General features: G+C 48.0%; 1 protein-coding gene across 6 annotated transcripts in view; it reads right to left on the bottom strand.

The window, feature by feature from the left end:
- Nucleotides 1-1,342: 1,342 nt before the first annotated feature.
- The window catches only part of agap1 (ArfGAP with GTPase domain, ankyrin repeat and PH domain 1), a 63,588-nt gene continuing 37,711 nt past the window's right edge, over nt 1,343-27,219 (bottom strand). For 5 of the 6 annotated variants that reach the window (XM_028010497.1, XM_028010498.1, XM_028010492.1 and 2 more), the window contains 9 exons: nt 26,366-26,470; nt 22,829-22,997; nt 21,228-21,392; nt 18,903-19,064; nt 14,749-14,903; nt 14,354-14,444; nt 13,578-13,800; nt 4,813-5,062; nt 1,343-4,733 (listed from right to left, as the gene is read on the bottom strand). In XM_028010497.1, coding sequence (XP_027866298.1) covers nt 4,524-4,733; nt 4,813-5,062; nt 13,578-13,800; nt 14,354-14,444; nt 14,749-14,903; nt 18,903-19,064; nt 21,228-21,392; nt 22,829-22,997; nt 26,366-26,470 — 1,530 coding nt within the window. In that variant the 3' untranslated portion in view covers nt 1,343-4,523. The remainder of the gene's footprint in view (nt 4,734-4,812; nt 5,063-13,577; nt 13,801-14,353; nt 14,445-14,748; nt 14,904-18,902; nt 19,065-21,227; nt 21,393-22,828; nt 22,998-26,365; nt 26,471-27,219) is intronic. The other variant, XM_028010495.1, reaches the window with a different exon arrangement.

Genomic DNA, 27,219 nt, shown 5'->3' with positions numbered 1-27,219 from the left:
GCCGATGCGTTCAGTCTGACTCCTTCACACACACACACACACACACACACACACACACACACACACACACACACACACACACACACACACACACACCTCCATCTGGATTATTAAAATCCAAACTTTCACTGATTATTTACGTTTAGTTTCATTTTTAAGGCCTCCAGTCTTTAACGAAGAAGAAAAACTTCGTAAAAATGAAACAAAATTGGGTTTAAAAAGTGAAAAAGAATCGAAATAAACTGAAGATCCAGATGAAGAACCGCGGAAGCGACATGGCGGCGAGTTGAACTGAAACTAATTAACCCAAAAACAATGATTTCTAATAATTTAGAATAATTTCCCTTCCTCCACAGGGAACATCCTGCCGTTCATCAATAAAATGGGAATCATTCCTGTGAACCGCGCGGCGGCTCCAGGTGAACGACTGACGCACCTGTGCGTAATGAGGCGGGTTGCCATGTGCAAAAGAATCCCCCGATTAACTTCATCTATAAAAATGTAAACTTACTAACATCCTTCAGTTTATATTCATTTTTAATTATTCTACAGTTTATGAAAAGAAAATAAATTTTCCAAATAAATTTAATAATTAAGCCCCAAACGTTTTAAATAAAGTTAAACATTTAAAAAAATTAAGAAAACGATTTATTGACACTAAATTTAAACTATTTATTGATTATTTTTGGACTAAATTAGTTTGATTTTGTGTATTTATGGAAGCAAAGATCCGGTCGAGGTTCGGCCTCCTGGATCCGAACCACGGCCTGCGGAATCCAACATGGCGGCCCCGGGAGGCCGATAAATGAGACCTTCGTCATCTTCATCATCTTCATCAACCATCTGCTGATGAACCGCAGCTGGAAAATCAAAACATTATTTCCTGTCTCAACATTAACTCTAGATAAATATTTAATAATAGAACTAAATATGGTTTTTAGTTCATTTTAATTTCTATTGATAATTCACCAATATACAATTTTAAAGTGTTTATGCCCTACAATAAATATAAAACTCATATCTCTGAACAGATGAGCAGGAAAATAAAACTTGGTTTTAAAAATCTAAATGAAATTAATTAAATCTTCGCTTTTCAGCTGAAACATTTTAAACTCCGCAGAGTTAAAGGAAATAAAACTCGCTTACTGTCAAATTTTATTTCACTGGCAAATCTGCACAATTTAATAATGATTTTTTTAAAAAAATCAAAATGTACATTTAAGAAATGCTGTGAAGTTTGTAAGAATGTCAGGAGGATTTTAACATTTATGTCTAATATTCATGTTTCTAAAAACAGGAAATATTCCCGAGTTAATTAATAAAGTCTCACATATTCAGTTAAAAGAAGCATTTTCCTGTCTTTATTGAAAAGAGACAAATTACAGTAGAAGATTCTGCATTAGGTAGAACTTTTCAACATCGGTACTGTACAACAAAATTTAATAATAATAATAACAATAATAATTAGAATAACAGTGACAACAAGAACAATAACGGTCTGGATGATAAAACAGGATAAAAAGCGGATGGACCTCAGGAGGAAATGTACAAAAAGGTTTTTCTGTGGGAGTTTAAATAAGATGGAGGTTGGAGGGAAGTTATTAAAGTCATAATTAAAATCTAGCACAGAAACATTTCTACATCATTTAACAGGTTTTATTATCTACACCGCCGCCGCTGCTTTCCAGAAGCAAAACAATCATTTTACAGGTTTTATAACAGAACCGTCTGAAACTGAAAGAGGCTCCAATACGATAAATTAAAATAAAAACTCGTGTATTATTTTGCTTTGTTTAAAGTGTATGACCCAGAAACCAAAAGAAATCACTTTTACCGACGGCGCCTGTTAGCAGCATTTGCTAACAAACATGCATAATTATACTAATAAATTACTGGCTGTTGCTTTATGCTGGCATTTAGTCCCAAACTGTTAAAACTTTTTATATTTAGCATTAAGGAAAAAACTCTAGTGGAATAAAAAAATGATAAGGAAGTCTAGTCTGCTAATGAAGTTCAGTCGGAGCTAGCTGGGAAATGACTCGGCAGTTTTGACGCTAACAATGAAAATGAGCCGACCTGATTTTTGGCTTATTAAATGTGAACAAACTGACCTGATAATGTTGTAAACAGAAAGTCACCAGAATGACGACGTGGTTTTTACAAACGCAGCTCTTTCCTGTTAGCTTTGTCTCACTCAGCCACTGCTTGCTGCTCCTTTCATTGATAATTTAAGTTTACTGCTAGCTAAGCAGTAGCCGCCAGGTGGCTCAGCTGTTTTGACAGTAATAACTAAATTCAGATGTTTATGATTTATTCTATAAATTTAGTCAAATGTTCAATATGGCTTTAAATGTACAAAATATGTAAAGATGAATTAGAGATCAACGGAATTAATTTAATGTCGAAACAGTAAGCTAGCCAGCAGCTTTGATCAGTTAGCGATGTTAAGCTAACAGGCTAATCAGTAGCTACATCATCACACGGTGCTTCATTCTCCAATTTACAACATTTTGTATTCAGAGTGTAAACAATAAAATATAAATCTTATTAACAGGGATAATAACTCAGCAGCTTTTCTGTTTATTGTCCAGGTAACTCAGAGCTCAGTTAGCATTAGCTTCCCTTTTTAACGCAGTAAAACTGATGTTAGCCATCTTTCTTGGCCTGTAAACTTTTTTCTGCTAAAATAATTCTTATTATTGTATTTCACAACTGTCACCATTTTTGAAGCTGAATCACAAAATTTATCTTATATTACGTAAACTAAATAATGATATCCAACTTCCTGGACACATTTTTACTGAATGATATTTTCTTCTATAAGTTGCTTTATTACTTATGAAGTCAAAATATAAACAACTTTTACTCATAAAGCTATTGGAAATTTCCCTTTAAACCAAGCTGTGCTGTGATGACGGATATAAGCTGTGAGTTTCAATAAACATAAATTCAATTAAACTCTTCCTGATCAGGGAATCCTAACCCTCCGATGGAAAACATCACAATTTACACCAAAAACTCAAACATTTTGAGATTAGAACATTTCTAGGAGAAAATAATATTTTCTGAGCTCAAGTCACATTAGTGAGAAAAAAACTTTGAGATTGATCTTAACTAGAATTGAAAATGTTCACCTTTACAAGCTCAGAACATATTTCTTTTTTCTAAAAAAAAAATATGTGAAATTTATCTCAAAACTTCTGAATTTTTCCTCAAAAATATTTAGACTTCCAGAAAATTTCTGATATTAATCTGACAAGTTTTTTCTCTCAATATCTTTTTTTTGTTTTTATCTATAATGGCCCAAATACTTTGTTGTAGTTCTGGTTCTGGTTGGACTGAAAGTCAAAACATAGACATTGTTCACACAGAATGCATGGAGAAGCAGTTTGTGTGATTCTGGGATCATAAAAAAAGGCAAGAGGAGAAAGTTTGATTTTAGAGCCGTGAAATCAGAGAATCCAGCTGAGAACGACTCACCTGCTGCAGCAACATCTAGGTTAGGATTTCTAGACAGAGCGTTCTTCCTGAGGCTCCCTTGGCTTTCAGTCGACACTTTCTACAAACACCAGGAGTGATTTGACTAGGCCTGAGGCTAATAGGAGAAACGCCAGCCTCTTTAGGTTACCATGGATACCAGCAAAATGGCTGACGAACCAAACAGGTTTAAAAATGTTTGAAGTTAAACTTCTGCTAGCTAAATAAACGTCAGCAGAGGAAGCTAACGGCGTTCCGACTCCGTGTTCAGATGAGCTTCAGGATCCAGAACCGTCCGGATCAACTCCGGTTTGGATCAACCACTGGGCTCTCATACGGAGTACATTTCTGCCAAAAATCTCTCAAAGTTTGAAATTAATCTTGAAAAAAAATGAAGCATTTCAGATTTTTTTCCCTGCACATTTTTGACTTTTGGAGCTGAGAAGACTCGTTTTTAAATCAGTTTGTTGGCAGAGATATACTCCGTATGTCTTTATCTCTAATGGCTCCAATACGCTGCTGCACTTTGACCTCTTGCTGACTTGGCCAATCAGATCGTCCAGAACTTCCTGCTTGAGTCCCAAACCAAACCACACCGACAGACTCAACTACTTCCTGTTTGTGCTCGTTGTCACGGCGACCGTGACAGGAACTGAGGACAGAGGCGCAGTATTTACAGAAGAAGAAGAAACAGCCCTTCGTCAGACGACGTTCCCTTGGTTCGTTTGGACAAAATGAACCAATCAGAAACATTGACGGTCCTGAGCCTGGAGGCTCCCAGGAACGCCCAGGAACGCTCTCCCATTGGTCCAGCAACACACACTCTGACACACACACACACACACACACACACACACACACACACACACTCTCACACTCACAGCGGGGGAAACTCCTTAAATAAAACAGAGTCTAAGCTCCCGTCCCACCAGGCCTGGACCTGGTCGGTTCTCCTCTCGTCGCCATGGAGATGGGTGTTGTGGGATGTGTTCCTGGATTCTGATTGGCCGATGAGGTAAGAGACCCGTTTCCCATCATGGCGGCGGTCAGATGAGTGCGGCGCTGCCCAGGCTGCTGCAGCTGTTGTTGCGGTTGGCGTTGCGGCGCGGCAGGTTGGGCGTGGTCATCAGGGCGTAGCGCTCGTCAGCGCCGCCGTACTGGGCCAGAACCTCCACGCACTCCTGGCTGCCGGACTGCCGCGCGTACGCCATGGCGCTGTTCCCGTGGGCGTCCCTCGCCGTCAGGTCTGCGCCGTACTGCGGAGACAGCGGAACCGGGTCAGACTGGGTCCGGCCGGAGCCCCGGCCCGCCCCGTCTGACCCAGAGGAGGCTCACCCAGACCAGCAGCTGCAGCAGAACCACGTTGCCCTTGTGCGCGGCCAGGTGCAGCGGCGAGCAGCCGTCGCCGAACGTGTCGTTGACCTGCTGGCGGGAGGCGTGGGCCAGCAGCAGCACCACGCCGCGCAGGTCCTCCTCGGCCGCCGTGCGGAGCAGCTGCTGGCCCAGAGGCGGGTCGGCGCCGGGCAGCGCCGCCACAAACAGACGCTGCTCATACTTGGCCCGGATCCAACGCTCACGCTCCTCCCTGGAGACAGGACATGACATCACAGGTCATCAGAACGCCACCAGACATCAGAGAGAGAAATAAAACAGAAACAGATCAAAGTGTTCATAAAAACATCAAACAGGAAGTCAGGCTTTCACAGTTTTATGGAAGTTTGTTCCAGATCTGTGGAGCATAGAAGCTGAATGCTGCCATCTCTATGTTGAGGTTCAGGTCAAAGGTCATCCCCTCTGTAATCTGTATCAGGTCGACAGGTCCAGTTACAGACGGCGGTGAGGAAACGTTTCTCAATCTGAGAGGCAGGAGGAAGAATCAATGACCGATCCAGGATCATCATCTGTCTAATCCACAGCAGTGGCTCTAATCTGACCTCTAATCTGACCTCTAATCTGACCTCTAATCCCTCCTGTGAACAGATTCTCACTCAGCCAGGAGGGATCAGTCTGGACGGCCCGGCGGATCGGTCCGGTTCTGAGCTGTTTCCTGCTGCAGACTGAAGGATGGGAACGTTTGGTACCAAATTTCTCATCCTGAACCGGTTTCTCTCTGAACCGTTCCTGAGACCCGATGGATCGGTGTGGGAACGGCTCTGGATCTCATTAGCTCTCTTCCTGGATACCAGCGCCTGCTGGGGGGCAACACAGGGGCAGTAGGGGCATGTGGGGGGGCAAGGAGGCGCCTAGCATGGCGGAATGTCCCCAGGTTCCTCCTTCCTGCCCCGACCCAGAGACCAGAGAGGCCGGCTCCGACCACGGCCCAAAGCCCGCAGACAAAGCCTGAAGGAGGAGTCCCGGAGAGAGAGAGTCAGTAACTGTGTGTGTGTGTGTGTGTGTGTGTGTGTGTGAGCGCCCAGCGGGACTCTGGGAAGAAGTGTGAGCCGTGGGACCAGGAGACGCATGCCTTCCTCCTCTGGAGTTGCTAAGAGCCGGCAGGCGTCCAGAAACACCGGACACCAATAACCCTACAGGTCGCCATGGAAACGTGATCAATAGGCGACCCGTCTGAGTCGACGTTCAATAATTACACTGAGAGATCCAGGACCGCATGGCATTCTGGGGGATGTAGTCAGAGGAGAGACTGCAGCCGCTCAACAGCTCAGGGCTAACAGAGCTAGCTGTGGATCAACTAACTCACTCGCTCTGTGGTTGCCTAGCAACAGCCTTCTGGGTCAGTTGCACAGCAGCAGTTTCAGGTTTGGAAACTTTAAAAATAGAGAAACAAGATAAAACAGGAAACATCACCAGACTGACGGCGGTTCAGATGTTTAACACTAAATCTAATCAATAATCATCAATATTGACAATCTGATTGGTTAATATCATGATGGGTTTTCAGCCATTTTGAAGTTGAACCTCGTCTTGTTCTGATGTGTTTACAACCGTTACTGAATATTTCTAACACATTTTAATTGAAATTAGCATCACTGTGATGTAATCTGCCTGTGTGTGTGTGTGTGTGTGTCTCTGTGTGTGTGTGTCTCTGTGTGTGTGAACTTCCAGGCGTGTATTTAGTAAACAGCGAGTCTCCGCCTCGACTTAACGACTCCTGAAAACACAGCTCTGGACACTGGAGAGGCTAATTGCACTAATTAACCACGCCGAGTGTGTGTGTGTGTGTTAACGTGTCTGCAGCACACACTCTCAGGTTGTGTGTTAATCTGTGTGTGTGAGTGTGTGTCCCTTTTCACATCCCATTAGAGGAAGTGCTGTGTTTTCAGCACCAAGGCATGCTGGGTAGATAATTAAACACGAGTCCCAGTGAGATCGCTTGTGACAGGAAAACACACACGCACACACACACACACACACACACCCACACACACACACACACACACACACACACACACACAATGCAAATATGTCAAGCGCAGCCCAGAGGGGTGATGGTGTGTGTGTGTGTGTGTGAGCTGCAGTGGATCTGTAGCAGGACGGCTGCTGCTGGTTCTGTTCCTGTTACAGATCAGATTCATCTGAACGTTTCAATAAAATGATCAAAATTAACAGAAACCAGTAAAAATCCCTGAACTCAAACTAAAAACTAAAAACTAAATGTTCCTGAAAAGGTTTCCACAAACAACAACAGAGAAAAGAAACTCCCAGATTAAACTGGGATTAAACTGGGATCTGTCCTGGATTCTCCAGTCTCTGAAGCCTTTGACCTTTGACCTGCTGACTGACAGCTTCATCAGCTCTGGTTCTGTTTGGCGTTCCTCAGGGCGCCGCGCTGGGCCCACTGAGCATCTCTGACTTCCTGCCTGTTGTTTGAGTTCCAACGGTTCTCACTGTGTGTGTGTGTGTGTGTGTGTGTGTGTGTGTGTGTGTGTGTTCCCCCCCAGCGGCTGCTTTGTCTGCCTGTTTGGACACACGGCGCTTCCTGAGGGCGTTGAACCAACAACCAGAGCCAAACTCACCGAGTCGCAGCGACAGAAACAAACCCAGAGAATCATTTATCCACTAATGATGCTTCAGAGAAAATACTTTGACTAGGACATATGGATTAAATCCAGATTATTCAGAAGAGACAGAGCCACTAAAACTAGAGATGAAGAATCAACAACAGGCCATAAATAAAACATCAGAGCAACAACAAGAAAAAACACAAGAATCCAAACTGAAACTGATTCACCAGAAATGATCAATATAAATCTGGACTGAAATTAAAAAATAATTATTTAGAAATTAATTAAAGATCAACTGCAAATTAAATCTGAGGAATAAAAACTGAAAAATGTCAGAAAATAGAAAATCCTGAAGCAGATGTGACATTTACAGTCAGAACAGAAAACTCAAACTATTCAAAAATACAAACTATAAAACAAAATCTATATTGTTATGGACCAGAACCAGAACCAGGACCGGTACCAGGACCAGAACAAGGACCAGAACCAGAACCGGTACCAGGACCGGAACCAGGAGTTTTCTGGGGGTTTGTGTTTTATTGTAAATCATGATATTTTCTATCATTCCTGTTTTAAAGTTACCTAATCAATGACTAATCATTGATGATCGATTGATTCTACAGTAAATTAACTGATCATTTCATTAAAGTTTTCTGCTTCACAGTGATGCTGTTTGGAAATGTTCTGAACTCTCAACTCTTTCTAAATCCAGACGGGTCCAGATGGTAGCGACAGTCCAACCTGGCAACCCGTTCCTGCTCAGCTCTCTGCTGGTTTTTGGTTCTTGTGGTTCTGGTTCTGGTTCCCCAGCAGCTGGATGAGCCTCCATTAGCTCCGTGGCGAGGCTGTGGGAGGTAATGAGCGGCGGGTCCAGAGTGACACGGTGTCAGGCTGCTCTTCTGGCCTAATTAGCCCTCTAATTAATAGATTAATAGGCGGATAGATGGAGCATCAGCTAACTGCCGGACCTAATGTGCTTTAGAGATGAATCCCTGCCAGAAGAGGTGAGGGCCGCCGACTCGGCTCCACCTTCACCGGAGCCGGGAGAGAGAGGCTGAAATCAATTAGCGGGTCGTTAGCCGTCCTCGGATGGGCTCAGATAATTAAAAAGAGGCCAGCGCAGAAGACAAGGGGTTAACGGAGCTGCCACCGCGCAGATGAGGCGAAGAGGAGGAGGAGGAGGAGGAGGAACGGGCCGGAGCGACGGGAAGCCGATCCCTGGGCTGAAACGAGACGCTCCACTGATGCTGCACGGATACTAAAGAGGAGCCGAGCAGCAGGGGGGCAGGAAGTAGGAGACACCTCCTCTGGTAATTAACTACATGTCACAGAGCGTCCTGAGGGACCGGGAGGAACCCGGAGGAACCGGGGGGACACGGAGAGACCAGAGCGTCCTGAGGAACCCGGAGGGACACGGAGAGACCAGAGCGTCCTGAGGGACCGGGAGGACCCCGGAGGAACCGGGGGGACACGGAGAGACCAGAGCGTTCTGAGGGACCGGGAGGAACCGGGGGACCCCAGGAACAGGTCCTCAGTGATCCGAAACACAGGGGAACCCAGAACGGTTCCTTCAGAGCGGACCCCACAGACGTTTATAGACGATCCGCTGACACCGCGCTGAAGCTTCAGGTCTTCTAGTTCATAAATATTTTTATTCATCAGGAAACTGAAGATTTTAATTAATATATAAAGTCAGGTCTAGTTTGAATATCAAACGTTTTATGAAAGACGATTACAGAAGAAAAACAAAGAGTTTATTATTATTATAACAATAAACTGTATTAAAATGATCCAGATGTCTGGACTGCAGTAGATATTATAATTATTATTTTCACACCTTTTCAGGTATCAAACCATCAGAACCTTTTCAGTTTTTCATTAGTCTGACTGCAGGATAATCTGGACTCCCAGCCAGCTGCTGGGTTTGTCTCCTCCAGGCCTCCGTCCTGCGGTCGGCCATCTTTTCCGTGGCGGTGGGATCAGCTGAGTGTTCACCAGCGGCTCGCCGTGAACCCATTCAGTCCAAACACATCAGCGCCCACGGCGGGACGGCGGCCGTCCTGCTGCTGCTCTGTGGGCCGGGGGGAGCGGAGGGGGGGTTATTTATTTCTTCATTATTAGAGGAAGGCTGGGGGGGCGGGGGGGGGGGGTTAATCTGATGACTCAGGCATAAAGAACGCGCTTTTAGTTTGTGCTTTTAGTCCGCATTAGCATAACCTGGCCGCCATGACAGGCGATGAATGAGCTGCTGATTGGCTCGAGTCGGAGGCTTAATGTCAACAGTAAATTGGAGGGCTTGTTAGACGAGCGGGGTGGGGGGGCGGCGGGGCAGTGGGGGGCGGCGGGGCAGCCATGTACAAAATAACGTCCATTAGGACTAATCTAATCAAGCTTCCTTTACAGATGAATTAGAACCAAGGAGCCAATTATTCCTCAGCGCTGCAGCCGGGCGGAGGAGGAGCGGGGGCCGCAGAGCGACCGGCTAACGGGGGCCGCAGAGGGGTGGACCAACGGGGGCCGCAGAGGGGTCGACCAACGGGGGCCGCAGAGCGCCATGGAGCCCCGTCTGGATCTGCATGGCGGGGAAAGTTATTTATACCGCACGGCGTTGATGCTGACGTGTCACTCAGAACTACTTCCTCCAGGAAACATCCTGATGGTCCACCGCCTGCAGACCGGGCTCAGGACGCTCAGGACGGGTCCATTTAGGAGGATTTAACAATCAGCTTTATGTAGCAGGAAGTCCATCCGTCTGAACAGGAAGTCCATCTGCCTGAGCAGCGTCTTTGGTCCATCTGGACCCTGCAGGGGGTTCTGGTTCCGTGTCATGTGACTCGTGTCCCATCTTGTCCTTCCCAGCTGATCGGAGTTGGTTTTATGAGGATCTGAGTCGGATCTGCCCCCAGACACCATTCCCCCTGACCCTGGGGGGCAATTATTCAGTGATGCGGGGCCCCCTGCCCCATCTGGTCCCCTGGGCCCAATCGTGCCGCCGTGTCGGCCGCAGCTGCCCCCCGGCTCAGATGAAAAGCCCCCGGTCTAATTTTAAATCTGTTAGCCTTTTCAGACGGAGCGGAGCGAACAAGACGGATCTGCTCCCATAACGGGCCCCGGCCCCCCGGGCCCGGCGCCGCAGACCCGCTGCTGAATTATTACTGGCCGGGCATTCGTCATGTGCCGCGCGCCGTTAAACGGTGGAGCATCGCTCCGCGCCGCCATCCTTCAGCCGACTGCTCGTTTCTCTGCTGTCGGAGCGGCACCTGAACGCCCCGCAGCTGACCCGAAACAGAGAGGCCGAGCGAGCGGAACCGAGCCGGACCGCTGACGGTTCAGATCGGAACCAGAGATACGATGATTGATGGGTCCAGGACCTGCTGCCCGCTGATAATAGCAGCCGATAATCAATGAGACCAGAACCAGCGGTCCAAACCACCGCGCCGACACAGACCGGGTCATCAGGACACAGAGGAAGAAAATGTCTGACAGAGTCTGAGATTAATTAATCACAATTAATCAGAATCTATAAATCCACTCAATGAGAAACTAATAAATCAATATGTTCTAGATATTTACAGTTTTTAATCCTCAACCTTCATCTCTCCAGAGCTTCTTTATTAGCATTAGCATTAGCTGCTATCATTCAGATGCTATTGTAGCCTAGCATAAACTCCTTTTAGCCCATCAGAAATGGTGAGAAACGGATCAACTTAAAAACGTTAATGTCATCAAATCATCAGATTCAGCTTCAGCTGTAGAGGCGGACCAGAAGCGAGCAAATACCAGGACCGTAGAACCGGGTCAGAACCATCAGAACCTGGTCAGAACCATCAGAACCAGGCCTGCAGGAAGTTTCAACATTCATCTTCCAGTTTCCAAAAATAACTGGATTTTTCTCCAGCGGCTGAAGAAACGGACCAGCCTGAACCAGAGGCTGTCGACCCTTTCCACAGGTCAGAGGTCGCAGCAGGAGGGCGTGTCCAGGGGGCGCTGTCGCTGCCGGTCGGCTCGGCCCGCTAACACGGTGTCAACCGTCCGTCCGGCCCGCGGAGCTGGTGCTGGACACCTCATTAAACCGATGAGCAGCGGCTGAGGGAGGCGCTGCCCCCCCACCGGGTCGGGGCCCAAACTTAGCAGCCTCCAGAGCGCCGCCATCAGTCGCCATCAGCGGCAGCGCGTGCGCCAGCCGAGGCGATGACGGCTGACCGCGGGTTAATGGCAGCGTTTAGAGGACGGCTCTGTCCTTTGGAGGCTGGAGCCCAACAGGAACCACCCCTCATAAGCCCCGCCCCCTCGGCCCCCCGCGGCGCGGCGGAGCTGGCGCGGCTGGTGTCGGTCCACACCGAGCCGCTTGCTTCCCTCCAGCTCAGCCCAGACGATTCCTTCACAAATAAAGGTGTTGGTCTCTCCATCCGTCTCCTCCTCCTAATTGGGGGGCGGGGGGGCAGCGGGGGGCAGTAAGGGGGGGCAGCAATGACAGACAGGAGGTCAGCGTAATTGCTGCTGGCCATATTTAACATTAAGATAATCAGGCCATTAATTACCCTTTGGATCATTAAATCAGCCACTTGCAAAATGAAATTTCGGCCTCTATTACTCACTCCACAGACCACGGGGGGGCAGGGGCAGCAGGGGGGCAGTTCTCCATCCATTACCCCCATATCCACACTCAACCCTCCACCTGCACTTTCAGCTCCTCTCCTCTTTAACACGCCGGGATTTAAACACGCAGAATAAATCGATTCATGCAGAACAGCAACTCCTGGGGATCATGGATCTGTTCATAGTGATCAGAAATTTATTTAAACGATCAGAAATTTATTGAAACGATCAGAAATTTATTCTAAACCATCAGAAATTTCTTCTAAATAATCAGAAATTTCTTCTAAATAATCAGAAATTTATTTTAAATGATCAGAAATTTATTCTAAATGATCAGAAATTTATTTAAAACGATCAGAAATTGATTCTAAATGATCAGAAGTCATTTTAAGAAACGCTCCAAAAACTGATCTCGTCTTAAATGATTAGTTTTCTGTATGTTGATGTTTTCTCCTTTGGGATGATTTTATCTCCATATTGACCTTTGCTCCTGCTAACAACGATGCTCTGAGTTTACTCTGGTTGGCTTCACCTTTACAACCAGACATGTTTACCTCAGCAACTATTTTTATTGTTTCTGCTTTCACTGGATTCATGAAATGCTAACGTGTTGCTGCTCTTAGCTGAGTATAAATCTGGCTCCTCTATAAACGATGGAAGCCATCTTTAATTGGTTTTATTTCAGTTTGGTTCAGTTAGCAGACATGGAGTGAGATACAATGCAGCGCCACCTGCTGGTGGCTGGAGGAAGTGTTTCCACCAGTTAGATGGGAGGAATGAATCCTCTGGCCGTGAGTTTGATGACAGAGGAAGAGAAATGCAGAGATTACAGCAGCGTTTGATGCTAATAACTTATAATTTGAGACGTTAAAGCCGGCAGCGAAGCATCAGCAGAATCTGCCGTCCGAGAGGAGAAACGACAGAAGGATGAGAAGGAGAGCGAGGGATTTATGGAGGACAAACAGCGAGCCACTGAAGGAATGGACTGATAAAGACTATCGACAGCAGAGAGGAGGAGACGGAGCCGCGCAGAGCGGGGCGGAGGGGGCGGAGCTTAATAGAGATAATATTGACCTCCTGCTGCGGCCTCTCCAGGGGAGCAGCAGGAGGTTCATGAGCGGCAACATGAGCGGCAACATGGGGGCAACAACAGAAAATAAACAGCAACATGGGGGCAACATCAGGAAATACACAGCAACATGGGGGCAACATCAGGAAATACACAGCAACATGGGGGCAACATCAGGAAATAAACAGCAACATGGGGGCAACATGGGGGCAACATCAGCAAATAAACAGCAACATGGGGGCAACATGGGGGGCAACATCAGGAAATAACTGGAAACACCTGGAATATGGAAGGTGGTTAAACCACTTTGATAAAGAAAATGGACGGACGGACTGACGGACGGTTAAACCACGTTCCATATTCTGATCCCAACATGGAGACACAGGAACTAAATCCAGCAGACTGAGTCATGTTAACCTGGTTCTGATGGTGTGAACGGACCACAGCCCGGTTCTGGAGGCGTCTCCTACCTGCTGGCGTCCGCCCCCGGTTTGAGGCGGCCCTGGGCGTTGGCCTCCCACACGCTGTTGGCCAACTCGTTGCCGATGGCCGACATCACCTTGATGAGCTCCAGCGGCCACTCGTCCAGGTCCAGGGACCGGACCCGGGACAGATGGGTCCCCAGGTTTCGGTGGATCCCGGAGCACTCGATGCAGATCAGAGCGCCCAGGTTGAGGCTGGCCCAGTCCGGGTCTGTGGGGCAGAACCAGAACCAGCTGGGTGTCAGAGGATGGCAAAACATTCAAACTGGGAATCTTCCCCTGAATGGCCTAGTCCAAACAAACGCAGTAACTACCTACAACCAGTTCATTCATCCAGCCACCGGGGGCGCTGTGGCAACAGAGAGGGGTTGGTAACTTTATCTGGTTTGTTTTTTTAACCACTTCCAGCAGCCATTGTACCACAGAACAGAACTCCAGAGGAGTTTGGTCGTTTCTGATATGTTTGTAAAAATATTCAAGATCCTGAAGTAACTGATTTAATTAATTTGGCTTCCAATGGACACGTACTTCCTGTTTGAAACGTACTTCCTGTCGTTACTGTACTTCCTGTTGTAACTGTACTTCCTGTCGTTACTGTACTTCCTGTACCAACCCCACCGATGGCGCCATCTATCATCTGTAAACTCAAAGGTTTCCCTTCAGGGTCGTAGAAACTGAAGAACCAGGAAGCGGTTCCTGTAGCCCCCCAGGACCTGCTTTCTTCTTCTGTGGTGCTAAAGCGTTAGAGCAGACGGTTCACTCACTCGGTACGTCGCAGTCGGCGCAGCGCCCGTTGCCCCGGATGCTCCGGATGGACTGCAGCGCCAGCGCCTCCGACTGGCTGGTCAGGCGAGACTGGAGGAGAGAAGGTCGGGTCCGGAGAGCGGCCCGGTTAGATCAACACACATCATCACAGACACACGTTTCAGGCGTGAAGGGAAAACATGGCAAACAAATGAAACGGGTGGGGGAGGGGCCTCTGAGAGGCTGAGCGCCTGAGGCGTAAACACGGCCGAGACGGAGAACCGGGCCGACCTGACAGTAATTGCTATTCTGTAATTATGGGAGTGGAAACGGGAAAGATTGGGTTTGAGAGGAGATCTGGGGCTGAGGAGTCGCTTTAAACCTCCAACAGAACCAACAGAACCAGGCGGGTCACCTTGTTCTTGCTGCTCTCGCAGGACTGCAGGCTGGCCAGGATCTGGCTCTCGATGACCTGGACCCAGGCGTCCCGCTCTTCGTACGACGTGGCCTCGAAGTTCCACGTCTGACCCGTCAGCGACACGATGGTGAACTCAAAGTTCTCCTCTTGTTCTGGTGGAGGACATAACGGGTAAGAACCGGCCCGGTTTCATTCTGTGCTTTTACTCTGAAAGGACCAACAGGCAAGATTAGCAGAAACATCATAAAAGTCCAACTGAATAACTGATTGATTCCTTTCAACAAACCGAACCACCAGCCTGGTTCCAGAAACTCTAAACTACACAAATTCAGAGTTTTATTGACGTTTCACCACAATTACATCATCCAGTCATCAAACCCACAAGACTTTGTGAAATTCATTTTGGTTGTTGGACCGAGATGAATTTGTTGCTTTCTTGTTTTTCCATCGATCGCCCTGCAGGGACCTGCCGTAATTAAATTCCCATGATGCTCTGCTTCCAGACGGAGGGGGACCAACAAAGAGCATGCGCCCCCAGAGCCACAGATTAAACGCCGACCCAGCGGGCCGCAGCAGCTCATGAATAGAACCAGGAGGTTCCGGACTGGACCAGAACCGGCCTGACATTTACAGCTCTAAAGATCAACAAACACCTGGAGCCTCCGGGTCCAGAACTCCTGGTTCTGTCCAGAAAAGACAGAAAACGTGGATCAGCTCGTTCAACGCAGACTGCTGCCCCCAAGTGGCCACTACAGGTAACTGCACTAAGCCTAGCACTAAACTGATTTAAACTGGTTCCAGTCTTTGAGCCAATCAGGTCCATTTCTCCACTGGTTTCAGTTTAAACCAGTTTTCTGGTTCACACTGGTCCTGTCCTGTGACTGGTGCTGATCTGACCCAGTTCAGGACTGGTATTCACCTCAGAACCAGTTTCTGCTCCAAGGCTAAACTTCTGAACTGGTTCTGAACAACAATTGGAACTGGTTTTAGTTTGGTTTTATGCTGGTCTTGGCCTAAGGTTGAGTCTGACTCCGGCTTTGGTTTGAAACTGGTTTTGGCTTCTGGTTTTACTGGTTTTAGCTTAAAACTGTTCAAAGTTTATATAGATTCAGACTTTGGTTTAAAACCAGTGTGAAGGTTTTGGCCTTAAACTATAGACTGGTTTTGGTTTAATTCTGGTTTTGGTTCTGGATGGGCGTTGCCATGGCAGCAGCAGCTGCGGCGTCGCACCTCCAGCAGGACACGAAGGTTATTTTTGATGCCTTGCTTGTTTTCCCAGAGTGTTTGTGTCAGCGGCGGGTTTAAACGTTGCGGGTCGACTAAACGTATGCACACACCAGAACACACACGCGGCGGTGCTGGTAATTACCGCCAGCGCTCTCGGCTACTGTGGCTGACATTCGCGCAGAGGGAGGTGGCGCCGAGGCAATTTGTGAACTCTGACACCAGCAACCTTTAGCAGCACAAACAGAACAACCCAAACAGCCGACGCTTCCAGCGGGACGCGCGGCGAGCCGTCAGGCGGGCCGGCCGGCCGACAGGCAGCGGCCTCAGGAAACACAAATTAAAAGCCTTAAATGTCAGCGCACACACTATTGCTCTGCGACACAGGTCATTACTCCGCCATTATTCGCAGCATTTTACAGCATTAATAACCTGGAAAATATTGCAGACGATTGTTCTCCCTCTGAGAGGCTTCACAGGAGGAAGGGATGTACCTCAGGGGTCCGGTTCTGACCCAAACAGAACCCAGTCAGAACCCGGTCCGACCCAAACAGAACCCGACCAGAGCCCAGACTGGTCTGAACCCGATCTGAGAGGCGGCGGAGGCTTCACAGGAGGGAAGAATGGAGAGATACACCTCAGGAGGTCCGGTTCTGACCCAAACAGAACCCGGTCCGACCCGCCGGCTTCCCCCCTCATTAATCGACTTTAAAGGAATTCCTTCTGCGGCTCACCTGGCGGACCCACTGAACACCTGCCAGGGGAACGCCCAATCAGCTCTGGTCCGAGGTCACGGGGTCACCAGTCAAAGAAGAAACTTCAGACTCTGGGGGTCAGAGGTCGGCTTTGAAAGCTACACAGCAGATATGCTGAGGCCTATCCAGGCAGCTCTGGTTTACTTATACTGGTTTTGGCTCCAAACTGGTTTGAGACACAGGAGGGTTTCCATCTGGACCGGGCCTGGGATCCCAGCTGGTCCTGGCACTGGTTCATGACTGGTTTGGTTTGGTTGTTTGTCTTGGTTTACTACTGGTTTACACTTCTGACTAAACTAGTTTTGGCTTTGGATTATTTCTGTTCATTTCCTTGGTTTACAGCCAGTTCTGGTTCAAACCGGTTCTGTCTGGTTCAAACCGGTTCTGATCGTTGTCAGAATGTGTTTTTGGCTTTGAACAGCTTTATTCTTGGTCAGGTCCAGGTGTGGGTCTCTCACTAACAGGTGTAATTAGTAAAAACACCTTACAGCGTAAACGTGTTTATTGAATGGAAATAAACCCAGAACCTGTGGTTGAAGCTCTGATGTCATTTCCTGTGGAACTGGGTCTGTTTTGGTATTTTTCAGCTAAAGCGACGGTTTGAATTTAAAGCTTCATTGTAATGTATGTGTGAAGCTGTGAACTACGCAGGTGATCTCACCTGTGTGTGTGTGTGTGTGTGTGTGTGTGTGTGGTCGGCCGCAGAGGGCGGTCCCCCGTCGTAAATTACCCGGGCCTCGCTCTGACACCTAGATACTTCACCAGCCGCCCGGCGTGACAGGCCGGCGGCCGACTGAGCGCGCTCAGTGCTTAATGGCTAAATTGGGAAGACTGTTACTAATCGCTTATTGAATAATGAAAGTGACACAGCTGATAAAAGATTTCAATACGCTGGATTATTTATAATATTTCACTTTAGCTGACTAATCGGGGGGCGAGTCTGCTGCTGACGGGCGGAGGAGGCGAGGACGATGAGAGGAGCGATGGCGGCGCAGGATTAAAGGAATAAAGACAGAATAAAGAGAGGAAATCACATTTACTCAGAGCGCAGGATGCAGCGCCCATCCATCACTCAGGCAGCCACTCGTCATGTCTGGTGCTTGTTGCCGCGGTGATGGAGAGACCAACATTACACATCTGCTGCAGCCGCCACATCTGTTCAGCCATACACAGACTGCTTTCATTAGCAACGCCGAGTCAGAGGGAGACAACCAACCGCTGGCCGGGGATCCAGGAGGGGCGGGGCTACGCTGGCACCAGCCAATCAGGACGCTTCTGCTGCTAACTGAACCTTTGTTCCAGGAAGTCAGTGAGTGATGATGGAGGCCCTGATTGGTTGGCAACAACCCGACGAGTCGAAACCCTGACTCTGACCGGACTCTAACCGGATCCTGACCGGATCCTGATCAGTCTCTGACTTTATCCTGACCGGATCCTGACCGGACTCTGACCGGACCCTGACCGGATCCTGACCGGACTCTGACCGGACTCTAACCGGATCCTGACCGGACTCTGACTGGACTCTAACCGGATCCTGACCGGGTCCTGATCAGTCTCTGACTTTATCCTGACCTGACCCTGACCGGATCCTGACCGGGTCCTGATTAGTCTCTGACTTTATCCTGACCGGATCCTGACCGGACTCTGAATGGACCCTGATCAGTCTCTGACTTTATCCTGACCGGACTCTAACCGGATCCTGACCGGGTCCTGATCAGTCTCTGACTTTATCCTGACCGGACCCTGACCGGACCCTGACCGGACTCTGACTGGACTCTAACCGGATCCTGACCGGACTCTGACCGGACCCTGACCGGATCCTGACCGGACTCTAACCGGATCCTGACCGGACTCTGACTGGACTCTGACCCGATCCTGACCGAACTCTAGTCGTTCTCCAGTCGGACTCGGTGAATCGTAGCAAACAGACATTTTGTTTAAACTTTTGAAGCAAATCAAAGATGGAGGACAAGATGAAGGGCTGAGGAATGAGGATGGAGAGATCCCTCGCTCCCTCTAGAGGTCAGGAGTCTCAGACAATCACATGGCGGCGTTTCCAAACCCGGGTCTCAGAACCCGCTCACGCTAGCGTGTCCGCGGGCCGGACCAGAACCGGTCCGGGGTCAGACCCGGGTGAGGAAAGTGAGGCGAGGGGAGGGGGGATGGCGTTACCTTCTGCAGTACCAGAGAGGCCGTCCGCCTTGAAGTTGCTGGTGCTCTTCTTCCGCCGGTGCTTCTTGCGGTTGGCGTGCGGCGATGGGGGCGGCTCCATCTTTGGACTGGTGGTACTGGAGATACTGGGACTGGAGCAGACCGAGTCGCCCAAAGCAGTGTCTGCAACGTAGAGCAGCAATAAGACAGAAGACACAAGTTTACATGAGCCTGTGTTCAGGTCAGGGTTCTGCTTATTGGGTCCAGACCAGTCTAAACTGGAACCAGACCAGTTTAAACTGGAACCAGACCAGTCTAAACTATTTATTGGGTTGATTTTCCACTAATCTGGTTAGAGGGTTTAATCTAAATGTTAAACTGGTTTCAAACCAGTTCTATATGGGTTTGATACTGGTACTGACCAACCTTCCAGTTCACCAGGCAGACTGGACTTTCTACTGGACTGGGTTTGGTTTTGGTTGATCCAGTGGTTAAGGCCTCGGGTTTATGGACAACTTTAATCTAAACCAGATTAAACTGGTTTTAGACTGGTACTAACCAGGTTAAGCTGGTTAGAACTGGTTCTTCTACATATTGGTACACTGGTCCTGGACTTAGTGTTGCTCTGATTTTAGACGGGTTCTCCAGCAGGACTGGTTTTAGACTGGAACCATTCCTAACTGGTTTAGGACTGTTTTTATACTGGTTTCAGTGATGGTGGTGAATTAGTCTTGGACTGGTTTTAATCTGGTCTCTTAGACTTTATTGTCACTGGACAAAGACTAACCAGTGAATCTGGTTCTGAAATGTCTTGGTGTTGGTTCAGAACCAGGTGTTCAGACGTAGTTTGGATCATTATTTTCACTAAACCTAGTTGGAGGAAAGTTTGATTTCAGTTTCTGTCTGTTATCTGATGCAGAAGTCTGCAGCGGTAGAGCCTGAGCCTCTCTGCCTCACCGCCGCGCCGCCTCACCGCTGCGCCGCCGCGCCTCTCTGGCCTCCCTCTGCAGGCTGGCAGCTGTGACCAGCGGCGGAATAAAATAACATTCAGCTCCCATCAATCGGCCGGCGCGGCGGCGCGCTGACAGCGGCTCCGTGCGTCTGAACGGAACCCCGACCCGCGCGGCGCCCCAAGGACGGCCATAACTTACTTTACAATCGTTTAGTCTCAGCTCAAGTGGAAAATGTGACAACTTATCTCTGCTGACAAGACGCCGTCCCCGAGCGGCAATTAACGGCCGCCATCTGCAGACCTGCTCCGCTCCGCAGCGCCCCCCGCAGCATCACTCTGCCGCCGCAGAACTGCAGCTGGGAAAGGTTTTATTTTTATTTAATAACTGAATGCTTCAGTTACACTGTAAAAATGAACTTTACTTCAGGTAAACTTAACTAGAGTAAATAAAACTTGTTTGTTTTCATCAGAACCTCTCAGGAACATTATAGATCCTGGAACCAACCGGACCTCTGGGTCCATTTTAATAACTTACTTTCTATTTTAAAACTCATTTGTGTTCCTAATGTGTTTTTATTTAATCATTTATGTTCGGTAGCAGTTTTCTGATCTATTGGTAAAATGTCTGGAGAAAATATATTTTATAGAAATAAACTGAAACAAATTCAAAGGTTTTAAACTGGATGAAATTCATCAGGATTCAACTTCATTAAGCTTTACGAACTGGTTTGAACTGGTTTTTGCTGGTTTGAACTGGATGGTTTGAACTGGTTTTTGGATTATTTGAACTGGTTCTTGGACGGTTTTAACTGGTTTTTGGCTGGTTTTTACTGGTTTAAACTGGTTTCTGGATTATTTGAACTGGTTTTTGGCTGATTTGAACTGGTTCTTGAATGGTTTTAACTGGTTTTTGCTGGTTTAAACCGGTTCTTGAATGGTTTTAACTGGTTTTTGCTGGTTTAAACTGGATGAAAGTCAGGTCTTGGTCTTGGTAGTGTGGAAATGGTCTAGTCTAATGTTGTGAGGTTTGTTTTTTCTGTTTCTATTAAACTGGTTTGAAACCAGTTCCATGTGTTTGTTGATCGTCAGTGTGGAGGAGTTGAGTACCAGCAGCAACACTTCTCCTCTCCACCAGCTTCACAGCTTTAAACGCTGCTTAAGGACAGCCGGCGGGGGGGGGGCTGCCAGTCAGGCTTATCGTCATGACGACACGCGGCCCGACAGCTGTCAGTCTGTGTGTTTTAGTGTGTGTGTGTTTGGTCCTGAGGACGTAATGCTGCCACTTCAAGTCAAGCACACAGCCCAGCAGCCACAGAGCCCCACCTTGCAGCTGCACCAGGAGGCCCACAGGGCCTCCTGGTGCAGCTGCGCGTCTGGCCTCCTCAGCCTCTTACCTGTGCTGATTCCAGAGTTGGCGATGACGGTGGCGTCGGCCCACTGGTCGGCGCTGGAGACGGAGTAGGAGCGCTGGTGGAGGCCCTCCAGGCCGCGGCTGTTGAAGGACACCAGGCTGACACCGCTCGCCATCTGGGACGCCGACACGCTGCTGGACACTGAGCCTGAGGAGGGGCAGCAGGTCAGCAGACTGCCCTCTGCAGGCAGCACAAAGAACTACAGCACACAGGCTGCCCTCTACAGGCAGCACAAAGAACTACAGGACTAAACAGCGTGGCTGAAACCAATAATCTGATTAATTGTGATGGATCGACTGATTTAGTAATCGATTAGTTGCTGGAAGAACAACACATTCAGAGCAGCAGCTAGTTTCATGATTCTTTTTTTCTTTTTCAATAGAAATCTAAGATTTTGTGGAGCTGATTTAGAAGATTTATAAGAATATTAGTGATTTTTAATTTGGTAAATGTGACTTTTTGTTTGTATTCGTATCAATAATGAACTCTAACCTGACATGAAGTCAGAGAAACACTGCCCCCTGCAGGTGGGAGGTAGCATCACTTTAACTCTTTGTTTTGACCATTTTCTCCTGCATTTCCTGTCCCAGTGTTTCCTCTTCCTGTCCCAGTGTTTCCTCTTCCTGTCCCAGTGTTTCCTCCTCCAGTGTTTCCTCTTCCTGTCCCAGTGTTTCCTTCTTCAGTGTTTCCTTCTCCAGTATTTCCTCTTCCTGTCCCAGTGTTTCCTTCTCCAGTATTTCCTCTTCCTGTCCCAGTGTTTCCTTCTTCAGTGTTTCCTTCTCCAGTATTTCCTCTTCCTGTCCCAGTGTTTCCACCTCCAGTGTTTCCTTCTCCAGTATTTCCTCTTCCTGTCCCAGTGTTTCCTCCTCCAGTGTTTCCTCTTCCTGTCCCAGTGTTTCCTTCTTCAGTGTTTCCTTCTCCAGTATTTCCTCTTCCTGTCCCAGTGTTTCCACCTCCAGTGTTTCCTTCTCCAGTATTTCCTCTTCCTGTCCCAGTGTTTCCTCCTCCAGTGTTTCCTCTTCCTGTCCCAGTGTTTCCTCCTCCAGTGTTTCCTCCTCCAGTGTTTCCTCTTCCTGTCCCAGTGTTTCCTCCTCCAGTGTTTCCTCTTCCTGTCCCAGTGTTTCCTTCTTCAGTGTTTCCTTCTCCAGTATTTCCTTTTCCTGTCCCAGTGTTTCCTCCTCCAGTGTTTCCTCTCCCCCCTCCAGTCTCATCCCAGCCTGCTCTCTGACTGCATTAATATTCATGGCAGTAATTAGTGATGGATCCTGAATATTCATGCTCTCAGCGGTTCTCCTGCTTGATTTAAGCCTCAGAGCTGCTTTTATGTAGCAGAGCGCGACACGCGGTGGCGCCCCCCGGCTTTTGTTTTACGACGCCTCCTTCAGGTGAAGCGCGGCGCCTGTTCTGCCAAGGCCGGCCCGGTTCTGAAGGATCCAGATGATAAACAGGAGCTGCTGGCCTGCAGTCAGCTCAGATCATCAAACATTCAGGAAGCGGCAGAACGCCGGCGTTTCCTAAAGTGTGCTAACTTTAGGTTTCTGTAGAGTTCTGGATGAATTGCTGCTCTGATTACTGACACTGACCTGAGGTCGGTCCCAGCTGGACGTTGCTCATGTCCTTCACCAGGCCGTTGGCGTTCTGGTTGGGCCCGGCGCCGCAGGCTGAGACGGCCCGCGGCGGCCTCTTCCCTGGAACCTTAACGGTGGTTCGCAGAAGATCGATCTCCTTACCGTGAACGTTCTGCATGTAGTCCTGAGAGAGAGAGAGAGGGAGAGAGGATAACAATAAGGCCAATAAATGCACATTACTGGTCTAAATAAAGTTTTATTTTATTGTTTGCGAATATTGCTGGATTATATTTATGATCTAATAAAGACAGAAATAACCAAACAATAACTAGTTTTTAAATAACCTGTTATGCTTTACTCAGCTGACCAAATGTTCTGGAACTCTGTGGGGTTGCTAGGTGACGGGCTGAACTCTCCTGGGTTGCTAGGTAACAGTGCCTGCTAATGGGTTTTGTTTTCCAGACACTAAAGATTTTAAGGTCTGGATGTTTTTTAGTTCTTTGCTGAAGCGACAGAAACTCAGATGGAAGAAAAGAAAAGATTCATTAATTTAATGGAACAGAAACTGATTCCAGCTGGAAGCAAACATTTTATTTACTAAACTTATCAAACAGAAAGATAAACTTTCTCTGTTTTATCAGCCCGTTGATCAGTTCTGGTTCTGTTCTTTTGGACCTGCAGCCTGACACCACAGAGGAAATAAAGTAATCCTGCTGATTGGCTGCAGCAGCTCTGGGGGCGGGGCCTAACCTCAGAGGGCGGGGCCTAACCTGAGAGGGGAGGGGCCCAGCAGCGACCCGCGGGCCGGATCAGAACCACCAGGACAGACGACCGTCTGACTGGACAGAACCAGAACAGATCCAAACTGGGCCTATACTGGACCAGAAACTAAGACTGAACTGAACCAGCTGAAATGGGTCCAAACCAGACCAGAAGTTCTATTCAGAACCGAGTCAGACCCGGCACCAGATGGAGCCCAAACCCGTCCAGAAAAAGAACCAAAATGGTTCTGAATCAATAACCTGAAGGAAACCAGAACCAGAACCGGTCCAAACCCGACCTGGTCAACAGAACCAGTCAGAACCGGCCCAGAAGGGATTCAACAGGTCCAGAACCAGACCTGTGGTTGTTTACATCCTGTGTGGTTCTGACGGGTTTGGACCGACGCCAAGCGACCGGACGCGTCTGATGAAGAGGCTGAGAATAACGACCCGCAGTAACTGCTGCCACCGCCGTGCCGTAAATAATAACCATAAACTAGATTATTAACAACACACACACACACACACACACACTCTCTCTCTCTCTCTCTCTGATCGTCCCGCCTCCTGCTGGCAGCTCTCCTGACAAAGGGCCTATTCAAAGCCTAGTGCTCTCCAGGGCCTCGCCGGGGATGCTGGGTAAACGCTCCGACAGATTGACGCCCTAATGACTCTCCATCTGCATCCGATGCTTTCATCAGCGCCGGTCGCTACGGCAACAGCTGAGAGGACGGAGGGAAAGCTGCAGCATGGAGAGACAGAGAGGACGGGTTCGCTCGGCGCCGGTCCGATCGACGGAGCAGAACCAGCAGATCTACTGGTGGCCTGACTACTAGCTGGTTCTGATGGAGGCTGCAGAACCCAATGAAAACCTAAATATGGGCCCAGAACCAGGACTAGAACTGGATCCAGAACCTCCCAAATAAGACCCAATGAAAGCCTCAACGGGTCCAGAACCTTTAGAAAACCAGTCCAATATTTAACACATTTATTCTAAAAGATTTAATTTTATTATTTAACGTTGACATTTTAAAGTTATATTTAAATATATTTATTCATGTCTTCATATGTTCACATTTAGTTATCTTCAGTTTTTCCTCTTCTTGCCCTCCGTACGCCTCACAGTCACATCAGGATCAAACTGAAAATCTGGTTTGGATCCGACACTTGGAGCCTCGCGGCCCCCACAGGGCCCTCAAAACCTACTTTGGAAACCCTGCTGCAGGCAACAGTCCAGAACCAGAACCAGAACCAGTTCACACATGACTCAGGTCAGTTCTGGTTTGTAGAAGATGATTCAGTTTTCATCAGTTCTAATGTGCGTAGTGACCCGGACGGATCAGAACCAGAACCAGGCTCAGAACCACTCAGTGAGTCTAGTCTGCCCCTGATTGGTTCTCTAATTAGCGGCGTTGCTGTGGTTCCTTAGCAGTCGGGTTGTTGGGGCCTCTGATTGGATCCAGCGGGTTAGCAGCGCCGCGGCGTCGCTAACTGATCCAGCTGATCCGGGTCGGTCGGTCTGCGGCGCTGCAGGCGTCGGGCTGTTTATGCGGCGCTGATGTGTTAATGATGAGTTTAACTCTAATTTGCTGCTTCAGCTCCTCTAACGGCTGACTGACGGGTGCAGAGAGGCGAAGTGTGGCGACGGCTCTGCAGGGAATCAAACCAGCAACTCCCCGCTGCTGCTAAACTGTACTTCACTACTCTGGGTCAGGAAGGTTCAAGCTGAAGACAGGAAACAGTTTGCTGATATTTAGGTGATTATCAGCTACTTTAGGTCATAAAATGTTGTTTCATGTCAGAACTGTGGCTACGGGAGCCTGAAAGGGACAAATTTAGTTCTGACTTTTAGTTGGACGGCAACACCATGTAGACATAAAACTAGGCTATGAATGACCGCCAGTCCCAAGCATCAACAACCAGTCAGAGATGAATTAATCTGGAAAACAGAAACTTTTCTGACATCATGAAAAATTCAGAAAAACTTTAAAAACCCAGGAAGTAAATTAAACAGCTGAAAAAACAAGTTCAGCAATAAAAAGCAAAGCAAAGAATAAACTCAAAATGATTCAAACTAGCTAGATGCTAATGACAGTTGGCTAAATACTAAAATTTGCTAAAAGGTAACAAAAAGTAGCTAAATACTAAAAATTTATAAATACTACAGAAAACTAACAAAATACTAAAAAAAGTAGCTAAATGCCAAAAAAAAACTGGCCAAATGTTAAAGAGAACTAGCTAATGCTAATAAAAATGAGCTAAATGGCAATAAAAACTAAATATAAAAACATTGTAAACGCTACTAAAACCTGCTCAATGTCAGTTTGTCTAGTTCTCTGGTGAATAGACAGGAAGTGGTGGGAGGATGACGCGCGGCCTGTTTTTAATCATTTATTCACGTGTTTTCATTCTGTTTCCAAGGTAACGGAAACTGCATTTTTGGGTCGTTAGCAGAATATCAACAACATTTTGTACACGTTTGTGATATAAACGCAGCGAATGAGAGCAAAGCAGCAACAGGCCGAGCCGCAGTGATTCCCCGTCGGCCTGATCGGCCCGGTGGACCTGCAGCGGTCGGTTCTGCTGACCCGGTTCCTCCTGCTCTCTGTGAGGAAGCAGCAGGTCTTCGCCTGCCGCCTGCTGCCATAAAGCTTCTCTGAGCCAACAGGGTAATTAGCAGACACATTAGAGCTGATGTCCTCATCATGGTGGGCAAACAGATGACGAGTCCTAATTGATACACAGAGCGTGTTATGGCCAAACAGGAGGGGAATGTTGGCCGTCAGCTTACATGGAGGCTGGGGTGGTAGGTGAGCAGTCCGTTATCGCACAGCGTCACGTACTTCTTCTTCCACTCCTTGTTGAGGGATTTGCCGCTCCTCTTCATCAGCATGCCCTGCAGGAAGCAGCAGTGGGTTAGTCATCAGGAACAGTCGTTACAGAACTAGAGCGACGCGAAACGCCCAGCGACGACACGATCTGGAAATCAAATCTATCATACACAGGAAAACAAGAAGAATGTTACTCTGAGAAACATCAGTTCAAGCTCTGCTTGCTTCCATACAAAATCCTTCCTTGGTCTGTTTGACCTCCTGGGAATTTTATATGCTTTAGGTGAAGAACCCACCAGAACTGGACCGGAGACCAAGGGTCAAAACCAGTCAAAATATTTAAAAATGAGTCCCAACTGTAGCTAACGGATTAAAATGAGCCTAAAACAAAATTCAGCTGATCAAGAGGCTCCATGGACTGATACCGAGTGAAGTCCTGCTCTGGTTCTGATGGGGTTCTTTAAGGTGACTGTAAGGAGGTTTGGACCAGAAGCGGGTCAAACTACCCAAACATCGCTGTGAGTTCTCGTTGGCCGACATGAGGACATGATGTCAGCTTCCACTCTGACTCACAGCGTCCTAATTGTGCATTTAGCCAACATGTCGATCGGTCGCAGCTCAAGCTAAATGACCACCAGGGTCTGTGGAGCGGAGATAACGAGCTCACAGCCAGGAGACGTCAGGAATCCAAACATCCAGTCAGAGGAGCTCAATGGGAGAAAATGTGGGGAAATCAGCACTTATTTAATTGTCTGGATCTTTATTTCTCTCTCCTACGCACATCAGCCGCGGCCGAGTGAGCGTTTAGGCCGCC

Source organism: Xiphophorus couchianus, chromosome 24 (genome assembly GCF_001444195.1).
Source record: "Xiphophorus couchianus chromosome 24, X_couchianus-1.0, whole genome shotgun sequence".
NCBI lineage: Eukaryota > Metazoa > Chordata > Actinopteri > Cyprinodontiformes > Poeciliidae > Xiphophorus > Xiphophorus couchianus.
The sequence above is the reverse complement of the archived record's forward strand: the minus strand, read 5'-3'. Positions and strand labels throughout refer to the sequence as shown.